This window comes from Amphiprion ocellaris, chromosome 4 (assembly GCF_022539595.1).
Source record: "Amphiprion ocellaris isolate individual 3 ecotype Okinawa chromosome 4, ASM2253959v1, whole genome shotgun sequence".
Classification (NCBI taxonomy): Eukaryota; Metazoa; Chordata; class Actinopteri; family Pomacentridae; genus Amphiprion; species Amphiprion ocellaris.
Window position 1 is genome coordinate 40,807,423 of NC_072769.1, and position 12,544 is coordinate 40,819,966.

The 12,544-nt window shown below is 40.9% G+C and overlaps 1 protein-coding gene across 1 annotated transcript in view; it reads right to left on the reverse strand.

Annotated features, from left to right (window-relative positions):
• The window catches only part of LOC111568332 (uncharacterized), a 73,417-nt gene that overhangs the window by 41,101 nt on the left and 19,772 nt on the right, over positions 1-12,544 (reverse strand). The window contains exon 2 of the mRNA XM_023269944.3: positions 1,776-2,168. Coding sequence (XP_023125712.3) covers positions 1,776-2,164 — 389 coding nt within the window. The 5' untranslated portion in view covers positions 2,165-2,168. The remainder of the gene's footprint in view (positions 1-1,775; positions 2,169-12,544) is intronic.

Genomic DNA, 12,544 nt, shown 5'->3' on the forward strand with positions numbered 1-12,544 from the left:
GATCAATTTAGACATGCTATATTTAAAAGATAATAAGAAGTAGTCACAAGTTAGCACAACGCTTACTGAGATTCAAATCTTTTACCTTTTCGATTTATTTATTTTTTAGAACAGACTCAAACTTCCTCAGCATGGAGGACACCAAATGTCTGGAGAGATCTTCTGCCATTCTTGAAAGACTATTTCCTTCAGCTGCTGTGTGCTGGTGGGGCTGTGTTGCTCTATCCTTTTCCTTTAAAATACTCCAGGACTATACATTCACTGTGGTAGTGCTGACCAGGTTCACACCATCTGAGAAAAACAAATTTGTCTTGGTTTGATCTGATCAAAGAATGTGCTCCCAATATTCATCAGGCTTTACGTGCTCTTGATTCTTCTTCATTTTGCAACTAAAAAGTGTCACAGTAACTGATTTCCACTGATAATCCTTTTTCTAAGTCTGAAGCACTTTCCTTCCTGTTGTTTAAATCCAGCACTGCCTGGAGGACAAGCACTGCCGCTCTGATTAGTGCTACTAAGGCTTGTTCTGTACCTTCTGTGTACTGCTGTAACTTTTCTGACAGATTTTCAGTTGGTCACCAATCCTCCTAGATCCTTTTCCAACTCTGTGAAGTCTCACAATCAGATTTTTTAGTTTTTCTGGTAATTCTTTTTGAATCCATGATGCAAACATTCACACAGACACAACCTAAAGGTCCCAAACTGAAGAAGTTCTGCTGTTCACAGGTCATTTTTAAGGCATGTTCATGCAGTAAGGTAACTGGAAATCACATCTGTAGTCAGTGGTATATCAGTATGTGTTTGTACACAAACTGAAATGTCATTAATGTGTTGCATTGTCTAATTCTTTATTCTCGTGATCCTTTCATCCTTCCCTGTACTTGCAGTGTGAGTAACCTCTAGAAAGGTTAAGAACAACAGTATTTGTCGACACACCACGTCACTGTGAACATTTGTCAAGGTATGACTGAGACCGTCATGGTCTTGAGAAGATTCTTCCTTTAATGTATTAAAAAGTTTGACTGGTGACGCTGTGACTTGCAGCTGCTTTGTGTTGTCTGCCAGATGGATTTCAAATGCTTCTGTGTGACGTGTAACCTCATATGACTCTCCTCCGCAGCACTTCCTCGTTCAAATCTTTTTCCGTGAAGGATTTGTCTACACCTCATGCTTGATAATAAAAGCTGTGATGAACTTGCAGCTTGTTAATTCGTGATCTAGATATGATTACTGCAATTAGTGTTGGACAATTGTAATGATGGATTATGGATCTTCCCTGTCCCTAGGTAACCTGTACACTGAGTCCTGTGCTTGGTAGGTAAAAGATAAATGGAAAATGGTCTGCACATATGAGAGATGAGGTGTTCAGGCTAATAAATAATGTCTCTATGGGAAACAGGAGGAGGAGGAGGAGGGGTTAGAGGGAGGTAGGAGGATGAACAGATAGACACAGAGGTAGCAGCAGAGTACTAGTTGATGCTTTGATTGAAGCTGATTAACTATAACCACACAGGTTTTTGACACATTGTTTCCAGCTCTGGTTAGCCAATTAAAACCTTTAAATACTTAACTTAGTCCATCAACTGATATATGCTTCCTATCCTCACATTCTTGCTGTAAGGCAACACAGTCATTGTTGAATTACAGCCTTTCTGATAGTTAAGCAGTATTTAGATCCACTTACCAACCAAACTAACAGTAAAATGTTCTTTATTTTGACCAATGACTTGTGGCTCCCTCCACTAATGTGACCTTAAAAAGTGAACTGTACTCACTCCCACTGCTTCCTCCTGGCCTGCGGTGTGTTGTGCAGCTTGTGTGCTTGGTGGGCCAGGATGACATCCCGGTAATCCACCAGTCCTCCCCTGCGACGGATGAGTGGGACTGTGGGGTCGCTGTTGCTGGTAACGAAGGACATGGAGCCCCGGCTGGAGCGAACCCCATAGCTGCCGCCTCCATCGCTGAAGGGCACGTCTTGGTACTGCTCCACCCGGATGTCATACACAGCATGATAGTATGTGGGGTTTGGGCCCACGCTGCTCCCGCTGATTGGTGGAGGGTGGCAGCGCAACGGCCGGTGGAGGCCCTGAGAGGACGAGGAACAGGACGAGGTCTGTGGCCACACCACCGAACCGCCATGGTCCTGATAGAGGGGGGACAGCATGGAGCTGGAGCAGAAGGTGAGGGGGAGAAGGGAGAAACAAGGGAAAGAGAGGAGGGAGACAATTAGAAAAATCAGGTGGGCAACAACAATTAGCTACTGTTTTTGATCAATCTTTTGTCATTTTTCAATCAAGAATTCCAATTCCTTTAAAAATGTCCACATGTGATGCTATCATTTGTTACATTTTTTAAAATTTATTTAACCTTTATTTAACCAGGAGAGATCCCGTTGAGATTAAGAACCTCTTTTTCAAGGGAGTCCTGGCCAAGATTGGCAGCAGCAAGTCCAAAGCAGAGTTATAAAATTACACAGTTAAAACATAATTAAAATACGAAAAACAAACAAAAAAATTATTTAATTTACAAGCAAGTTATAAAAAACAAGTGCATGTTGTGGAAACGGCCTCAAGAACTTGCAGTTTAAATTTAAAAGCGCTCAGGGAGATGAACTCGGTTAGTTTCCAGTCTTTCTGCAACATCTTCAGGCAGAAGGTACAGAGGAAACAAAAGCCTTTTTATCCAGTTCAGTACGAACACATGGAACAGAAAACAACAGATGATCTGGTGAATGGAGCGAGTGAAGATCAGAACTTTTCTGTGCCGTTAAGAAGCAAATGTAGGTGGCAGTAGTCCAAGTATTGCCTTATATATAAAAATATACCAATGATGGATTGTCTGGTGGCTAAAGCTTCCATCCCATCCAAGAGTAGAACTCTGAGTGGTGCGCTGACACTTTACAGTTCGTAATAAACCTCAACGAGGCGTGGTAAACACTGTCAACCATTCGAAGACATTGAGCAGAAGCATTCATATACAAAAGATCTCCAAAATCCAACACAGACAAAAAAGTTGCAGCGACAAGCCGCTTTTTTACACTGAAAGAAAAACACAACTTGTTTCGAAAATAAAAACCCAGTTTTAGCCTCAGCTTCTTCACAAGATTCTCCACATGTGGCTTGAAAGTGAGGGAGTCATCAATCAAGATGCCCAGGTATTTCTACACATCTGAAGGTGTTCTGTGTTATCAAGCAGAAAGACTTTAGCAGAAGATCCTGGAAGTTGTGAGGTGGGACCTGAATGGAACAGACTTGTTCATCCAGCAGCTACAAATGCTTGATTAGATTAAAATTTGGGGATTTGAAGACCAAGTCAACACTGTGAACTCTTCATCATGTTTCCTAAAACACTGCTGCAGTGTGGCGTTGTAATAAGAAAATCAATGCTATTCACCTGTCAGTGGTTTTAATGCTGTGGCTGACTGGTTTTGGATATGTAGAGGAGTCTGGCCAAAAAAAAGTCAAGGAAGGTAGAAGGCAGGCAGACTTCGCAGAGGTGCAGATTTTAGTTTATTTCTCCACTGATATGAATCTAAAGTTACAAAACCTTCTAAAAATTATTTACAAAGAAAAACAATTAATGCATAGCTACTCAAAAGAGACCAAGCCATCACATTGTAGCAGCACAGCCTTACCTCTCAGGGGCACAATCTCCCTACTCTTTTTATAGAGTTCAATTCACGCCTACTCACTTCAGCTCTACCATCATACAGCATGGTGACCTGTTCTTTAACTTCGACACAAACAACTCTGTAAACAGCTTTACTGTACACACCACCAACTAGTAGCATTTCTAAATGTCTCCCTGAAAGCTAAACATATAAAAGCAATACTGACTGATGCCTTTTATTACAAAAGAAGAATTCATCCAAAGGAAAAAATAACCTCCACTTTGTCTGGTCCAGTGATGTCACTCTGACATCACCAAAACCATAAATTTAGGAAGTGCTGGGCCGGCCTCCTCCCAAGCACTAGTCCTGCACGGTGAGCCAGAAAAAAGGAACAAAGTAAAGTACATATGAACAAAGGGACAAACAATTTAACTACATTTGACCTGTAGGGAGTGATGGTGAGATGAAGCCTCATGAGGCATCGAACCACTTGAGCCAATTGGTTCGAGAATCGGTTCATTTCTTGAAGCTTCATGAGCACACGAAGCCACCTACTGGCCAGGTGTATAATCACAGGCAGCTGTATCTGAACCACATAATGTCTGATGCATTGAATTTTTATCTGTTATGGCGGTTGGGAATGACTATGAAACACAAGAAAATGTATGACCAAATAATTTCTGTAGATGGATTGTCACATGTGTATGATTAAATATATTTTCATGTATTCTGTGTGTGTAAATTTTCCCTAAAATGGTAGTATCATATAATGTGTCAGGTTGTGTAGTAATGTTTTTCTGTCACTTTAGGAAAATGCCATGGCCTTAAGCAGTCAGAGGACAGTGAAAGTGTTTGTGGAACTAGGAAGATCGTACTGAATATGCTGTGTAACTTGGACAACGATGCACAGGAAAGGGGAGACTTCATGCCTTTCATTCAGAAATAAGAGTTTCTCAACAGTTTTTGGTTTTAAATGATTCCCTTTTTTGACACACACATATTAAACACCTCACCTTTGAATAAAATAAGAAAAAGTGAAAAATACAGTTCTTGATAAGCAAAGCTAATGCGTCTGTAATGTTAGATTCAGCTTACCTGATTAGGAGTTATCAAATGGAAATGTTCCCACACAGGGGAAATCCTCCTCTTCCTAGCTGGTTCCATCCTAAAACCCATCCTTCTCTCCTCACTCTCCTAAATCTACAAACTATCTCTCTACTCTCTAAACTCTCCAAACTATATAAAAACTATCCAAACTCTCAACTGACCGCAGCTCTCCGTCAAAAACCCACATTTTGAACGGAGCCTGAAGAGTTTACGTTGCTGTCAAACCTCACGGCAAAATCTGAACCGCTTTCCGAAGCAGTCACATGGTTCCGCCAGGTAGCGAGGATTCGGACGTCATCATTTTGGCACCTCCCCTCAATGAAGCAAGCCTCCCTACGCGCTTCGTGGAAACGCCCCCTCCATTACTCGACACACGCTTCGAAGCCTCGGTACATCTCCTAACACCACTTACCTGTAGGCTACATAAAGGATAACTGATACTAATTCTGCTGTGTGTTTTCCTTTAATCCTCCATATGATGGATGTAAACATAATATTAACACAAACAAACATGGGATAGAGCACTACCATACAAACGTTTGGAGTCATTTAGAAATGTCCTTGTTTTCGAAAGAAAAGCATTATTTTTCAATGAAGATAACATTAAATGAATGATAAATCCAGTGTAGACATTGTTAATGTGGTAAATGACTATTGTAGCTGGAAACAGCTGATTTTTAATGGAATATCTCCATAGGGGTACAGAGGAACATTTCCAGCAACCATCACTCCTGTGTTCTAATGCTACATTGTGTTAGTTAATGGTGTTGAAAGGCTCATTGATGATTAGAAAACCCTTGTGCAGTTATGTTAGTACATGGATAAAAGTGGGAGTTTTCATGGAAAACATGGAATTGTCTGGGTGATACCAACCTCTGAACAGTAGTGTATGTGCTGCAATATTACATTAGCAAGGTTAAATTAAAGAAAAATACTCAGAAGGTTGTTGTGGATCGTGTAGCATGAAAGTATCAAGAGACAAATGGTGAGGAGAAATGAGAGGATAGTGTAATAAAACCAGCTACCAAAGCAGATCCTCCTGGGCTGTGAAAAATCATTTTTCACTAAATTTTGACATTTTATTTACAAAGTAATTATAACAATGACAGCACATTGATTGATCATGAACGTGTTCCAAACCAGACCAACTTGCAGTCAGTTCAGTAACATTATTAGACTAATGGGATGAGAAAATAATATTTTTGTAACTTTCAAAATAAAGGCCATAGTTGATCTCAGTAGTTGTGAATTTCTATTTTAATTTACAAGGCCTACAGTGTGGTTTTCCTTCCCAGTTCAATATTTCAGGAAACTAACCTTTATGTTCATTGCAAGTCGAAGCTGTTATTTATATTCTCCCCTTTCTTCTTTCTCTCCTTCTTCTTGCCAAGAGCCTGTTTTTCTTCTTCTATGGTCTGAGCTGACAGGACGACGGAGCTTGAGGGAGCACTTTATGCAGATATTGGCCAGATATAGGCACAATACTAATATTATGAGCTGTTATGTCCACAGCACAGTTCGCCGTGTAGAAATGACGGTCATGTAAAGGTTGGACTACATCCTTCCTTCCTAATCTCTTGTAAAATGTGTTATAATTGTAGTTAATTTGAAGAGAATTTGAAAGAACTGGGAACTGCATCCTCACATGACAGTTGTGTGTGGTGCAGCCAAATCATCCCTTTTCCCCTCATAGACACAAGATGAATTTCCTCAAAAAAAGTTTCAATTAAATTTTGTTGGACTGGGTATACGCTGGCCCCTGTGGAGTAAGCAAAAACTCTACGTTTCATTGTATCAGTTGCAGACCTCTAGGTTTACTTAAAACCCATTATAAATCAAGCTGCTGACTGTGCAAAGATGAAACAAACAAAAAAACAACACAATAATCACTTTTTCTTTAAATCATTATGAAAAATAATATGCCGCAGCTCTGCAGATTGCACCAAATGTATTTTTAGCTTCTTTATTGTGACTGTGTTGTTGACCAACTTAAATCAGAGTCAGACTGGAGCCACAGTCAGAAGCCAGTCCGTTGAGACTCCACAATTTAGACAAGACAGTGGAATGAATGATATCAAGGGTTTCATTGGGCTTCAGAGGACAGCTGAGTTGATGGTGGTGGAGGTTTTATATAGTAACTGACTAGTGGAGCCAGTACAGTCAGTGTTCCTAATACATTACACTTTTTGTAGGATTCAGTGAATATCTCCTCATGGTTTTATATGTGTACTGCAAAAAATAAAAAATAAGAAGTCTGTAGATGGCAAGCATAGTGGTTCCGACCTATCCTTAAACACTACTCCAGTGTGTTCTGTGCGTATTTATGCACAGGACAAGGGGAAAGTCAGGGGGTAAAGATACAAGCCATCTAAATATCAACAATCTTGCTTCTTAGTTGCAGACTGCACCTTCAAGACTCAAGGTATGCTTCCACTACATGTATTTTTCCTGCATGTAAACGCGCCACATCCGAAAATCGCACACATGACGGGCGGTAACTAGCGGGCCACAACACTGTCAGATGACAACGTTTGAGCTTCAGTGGGCCACTACGTGGTCAAGTGACCACATTTTCTTCTTGACGGTCCAGCAGGTGGGTGGGATACACACAGTGGCTCGGCTGCAAACTTTCCTTTTCATCCAGGGTGGCATGGCTCAGTGGGTAGAGTGGCTGTCTTGTAACTTGGGGGTTGCCGGTTCGATCCTCACCTCGAGAGCTCATATCCAGGTGTCCCTAAGCAAGACACTGAACCCCTAACTGCTCCTGATGGGTCGTGGTTAGTGCCTTGCATGGCAGCTTCCGCCATTAGTGTGTGAATGGGATGTATAATGTAAAGCGCTTTGGGTATCGTTGCAGGTATAGTAAAGCGCTATATAAATACAGACCATTTACCATTTATTTCAAAAACACTTCAGCGAAAAGTATTTCTGAAAGATTTGAGGTGAGAAATAATCTGTAGCCGCTGAATCTGTCCCAGTTTTAGGTCACCGACGGCTTGTTTAGATGTTTGAGAACGCACCGCATGTTGCTTGGTGGTTCGGCTGTAGTGCATTTCAAACTGTGATCCGGTGTGTTTACTCAGACAGAGCTGCAGCCATTTGCATAAAGTAGAATGCCACCACATTGGATTATGCTACATTCGCTAACTTTATTATCTCTCCCAGCAGACTTACAGGTTACATTTTTGCCGGTATTTTCCTACCGAGTTGTGTTCCAGTGTGAGCTCATGACCGTTTTCGTTACTGTAGCTGTACAAATATGTAAACTGATCGACATTGTGATGCATGCAACAGCTTGTTCTACATTTTCACCAGAGTTCCGACTTACAGTGAAAATCGAATTGTGACACACCGTAGGAACGGAACTCAGACGTAAAGTTGTTGGAAGATATATTCAGCATGGAGAAATATCTTTCTAAAGTTGATGTACAGAGTAGAGGGTGTAAAAATAAAAATGGTTAAATATATATAGTATGAAGTCACCTTTTTCCAATATAGTTAACAATATTGAAATGATTTGGGGCAATATTATTGTCGACATTTGGAAAAATGCTATACATACTGATTCCATTTTCACATTTCTGTAAAGTTGTATTTTCTTATTTTTAATGATTTATGACATTATATCTGTGCCATACTGCACAAAGCACATTTCTGGGTTTTCTCTTTTTCTAGCTGTGGTGGTGGTGTTTGTATAGGGGTAGATGATTTTATATTGCAGTAAAAATGAGGCTGTATAGTGAGTAAAAATGTGACAGGAGTTAAAACAGCCTAAAAGCTCCTTGGGATTCAGAGGGTTTCCATTAGTGCAATGCCCATTCAGATGTTTGAAATACACTACATACATAATACACCTGCCAAGTTTGGAGTGGACTGGATGTACAGATAGGAAAAGAGACACATTAGTGAGATCAATATTAATCCACTCATAATTTCCTTAATTATTACATTCAAGGAAAACAGACCTAAAAGTTCCTGAGGTGTTTTGCATTTCCAGGAAGGGGCTCTCCAAAGGCACAGTTCAAAAAAGTTTCTATAGTAAGCATTAGCACTGCCTCAAAAATGACAGATATTGTTCCATAAGACACTAAAAGTGCCTCCCACATGGCTTTAGCAGCTTCACGGCTTCAGCAGTGTTGGAACAAGGCCGTATGTTCAGGAGCAGAAAAAATATCAACAGGCACCATACAATTTTAACACATAGAGGAGATATGGGCACTGATCTTTCTTAATGTGTTTTTGTTAAGAAGGCATAAGACTGAGTGAATTCTGGAGCAGAATTTACTCTGGAAAAGAAGAATATGTCATCAGCTTTAAAGGCCAGTGTCCACAGGGAGTCCAATTTTAAAATGCTGAAATTGGGCATTAACCCTCGTGTTGTCTCCATTTATGGGCACCAAAAAATATTGGTTCCTTAACTGAAAAAAATCCCAAAATTTGGCAAAAAAAAATCCCCAAATTCCTTAAAAGTTTCCCTTAAAGGTTTTATTTAAAATAAAACCTTTAAGGGGAAAGGTGTGAATGTTCTTTACAAACATTTTTTAAACACTTTTTTTCCACCAAAAATTTTTTCAAAATCTCCCAAAAATTTTGAAAATGTGGACATCAGAAGTTTCACTGTGAAAATATATATTATATATAATAATATAATATAAACTTTAAAACGGGTCAATCTGTCTGGCAGGACAACACGAGGGTTAAAAAGACTGCCATTGGTCGTTATGTGAGGTTTTGCCGAATTATTCAACCTTCTTTGGTAATAAAATGACTCAACTAACAAGTGCTTATCTCTGGGTTATATTGTAATTAACCATTTACTTTATAAAACAGATATTCAATAATAAAATTCATAAAACAGGAATACTGGCTGGTTTTATTGTAAGATTTATCTGTCACCATCATGTCCTCGCCTGCTTCAGTGCATTTTAGCTCCCTGTGAACTATGACAGCACATGACGTAGTTGGAAGAGACTCACAACATAAAGTCTAGATCAAGGGTGTCCAACATGCGGCCCACGGGCCCAAACCAGCTCTCCAGAGGGTCCACTCTTGTAAAGAGTCAAAATGACAGACAAGACATTAACTGCAAATTTTAGATTTGTGAAACTATAAATTTAAAAATTGTTGTAGACTGGACTTCTACTTTATGCAAATTCGAAGCGGTGTGCAGAGACTCCACGCATTGTGAAACTGTCCTCAAACATCTAAACTCACCATTGCTGACCTAAAATGAGGACAGATTCATCTGCTGCACAGATTATTTCTTGCCTCAAATGCTTACAGAAATACTTTTCTGAAATAAAAGAGAAAGTTTGGGGCCAAGCCGTTGTGTTTATCTGACCCATCTGCCAGACTGTCAAGCTGAAATTGGTTGTGGTGCTGGCTGGGCCGGTCGGGTTCGTGTGGGCCCACCTCGGCCTCTTGCCTCTGGGCTCTGGGGGCCCTCTGCATCAGTACCGGTGGTCTTACTACCTGTCTCCCCCACTGCTCTGTCCTCATGGGCCGGATCCACACCAGACTGCCTCTTACTGTGCACTTCACATACTTCACACGTCACTGTATATAGTTACTCTTAGGCACATATAGGGACATGACAGTTAGGGCCCTGAGAGCAGGTGGGGGCGGGAACGATGGGCTCTGTGGTGGGGGGGATGACAGGACTTTATGGCCTTGTCTCTTCCCCATCACCCTCTTTTTTTGCCTCCCCTGCTCTCTAATTTCTTTTCTTTTTAATGCACCACACACACTCACACCTTGGGGGTAGGTCTGGGTCGGCTGGGGGAACTTGGGCCAGGGTAGGCTGCAGAGTAGCCATCCTCTGTGGTCCTCTGGCCTGCCCCCTGGACGCCTCACCCAGCCTCTCCACTTTTAATGCACCACATGACACTCAGGGTTACACTATCACGGTGCAGGGATAATGTCTCCAGTCTGGGATCAGGAGACATATTAGCAGGGAGTAATGGGGGGGGTGGCGGGGTGGGCGGGATTGGGGCTTGGGTGGCGGGTGGGTCCTCGTGCCCCGGGCCGCCTGGGTCGGTCTTGTCGCGCTGGGGATGTCAGTAGCTGCTCCCTCTTGTTTTCCGGGTCTGCGTGGTTCACAGTGGCCCCGGTGGCTCTCTGGGGGCCCCGGTGGCTCTCTGGGTCCGCATGGTTCACAGTGGCCCCGGTGGCTCTCTGGGGGCGCCGCCCTGTGGCTCCTACGGCCCGGGGGGAAGGGGTGCCCTGTTGGCTTGGCCCTGCCTTGCTGTGATTGCTGTTCTGGACTTCGGGGTCCTTCATACTTGCATGTTTGATCAGGTCTCACCAGCTCCTGTCGAATCCCATTGACAGCGAATGATGGGACCCACCAGAATGTGCTGAGAATCTCTCCAGAGTCTATACTATCAAGACATCCACAATTATGGTGCTCAGTACCGTTTGTTTAATTATTTATTTATTGAATCTCTTTTTCTTTTGTGTTGTTTTTTTTTTCTGTTTTATTGATGGGCAGTTAGTAGTTGGGAATAACACACCACCTTACAATCTTTAATTGTAATAGCACCGCCTGTTAGTTTCTATCTCTGTTCGTCCTGTTCGTCCTGTCCAGTCTTTGTTTCCCTGCACATCACTGAGGTGTAGCACTGCCCTCCCTGGCTCACAATAGGGAATTCTAATAAAGAATATCTGCTTAGCTTTCAGGGAGGGCTGGTGATGGTCACACACATGCACTAAATATGAAAATATTTGGCTGCAAGACTAAAATATGCATCAATCTCATATAATGTTGACACCTCTTTTGTGGAGTTAAACAATGAGAATAAATGCAGACAAAAAAAAAGAAAAAAAAAATTGAAAATAATTTCCAGACAAGTTGTTTTGATCATAAAGTAAAATACTAGATTGTTCATTGTTCTTCTGTCATTTTATGTCTCGTTTTTGTAATATTTTGTCTTGTTTTTGTTGTTTTTTTGTCTCCTTTTGTCAGATTTTTTTCGTTTTGTTCTTATTTTTGTCAGTTTGTGTCTCGTTTGTCTCATTTGTGCCATTTTTTGTTTTGTTTTGTTTCGTGTCGTTTGTCTCATTTATTGTCACTTTGTTTCTGATTTTTGGCATTTTGTGCTTCCTTTTTGTCTGATTTTTGTCAGTGCTTCATTGTTTTGTATATAGTTTTTGTCGTTTTGTTTTACGCTTTGTCATTTCTTGTCTCATTTTTGTAATATTTTGTGTTGTTCTTGCTTTTGTCTGACTTTTGTCGTTTGTCTCATGCTTTTGTCATTTTGTTTCCTTTTTGTTTCGTTTGTGTTTTTTGTCATACTTTTGTGATTTTATGTTTTGCTTTACTCTTTGTTTTTGTCTCGCTTGTGTTGTTTGACCATTTTTTTGTCACTGTATAATTTTTTTGCCAAATTTTTTCTCTCTTTTGTTGTTTTGTTTGTCTCATTTTTTGTAATTTTATGTCTCATTTTTGTAATATTTTGTCTTGTTTTTGTAGTTTTTTGTTTTTTCTTGTCTCACTTTTGTCATTTTGATCCTCCAGTAAATCCTCTATGGTTCAGTTCCAGATGACTAAATGTTGTGTTCCTTTGTAGACACTCTGTGGTCTGGAAGTTGTAATGTGGAATTGATAAACTGAAGCATAATACTGTTGAAATTGAATTTATTTTTCTTAAGAAATTCCATCCATTATCTATACACCGCTTAATCCTCACTAGGGTCATGGGGGGGGCTGGAGTCTATCCCAGCTGACTCGGGCGAAGGCAGGGGACACCCTAGACAGGTCACCAGTCTGTCACAGGGCTACATATATAGACAAACAAGCACTCACACATTCACACCTACGGGCAATTT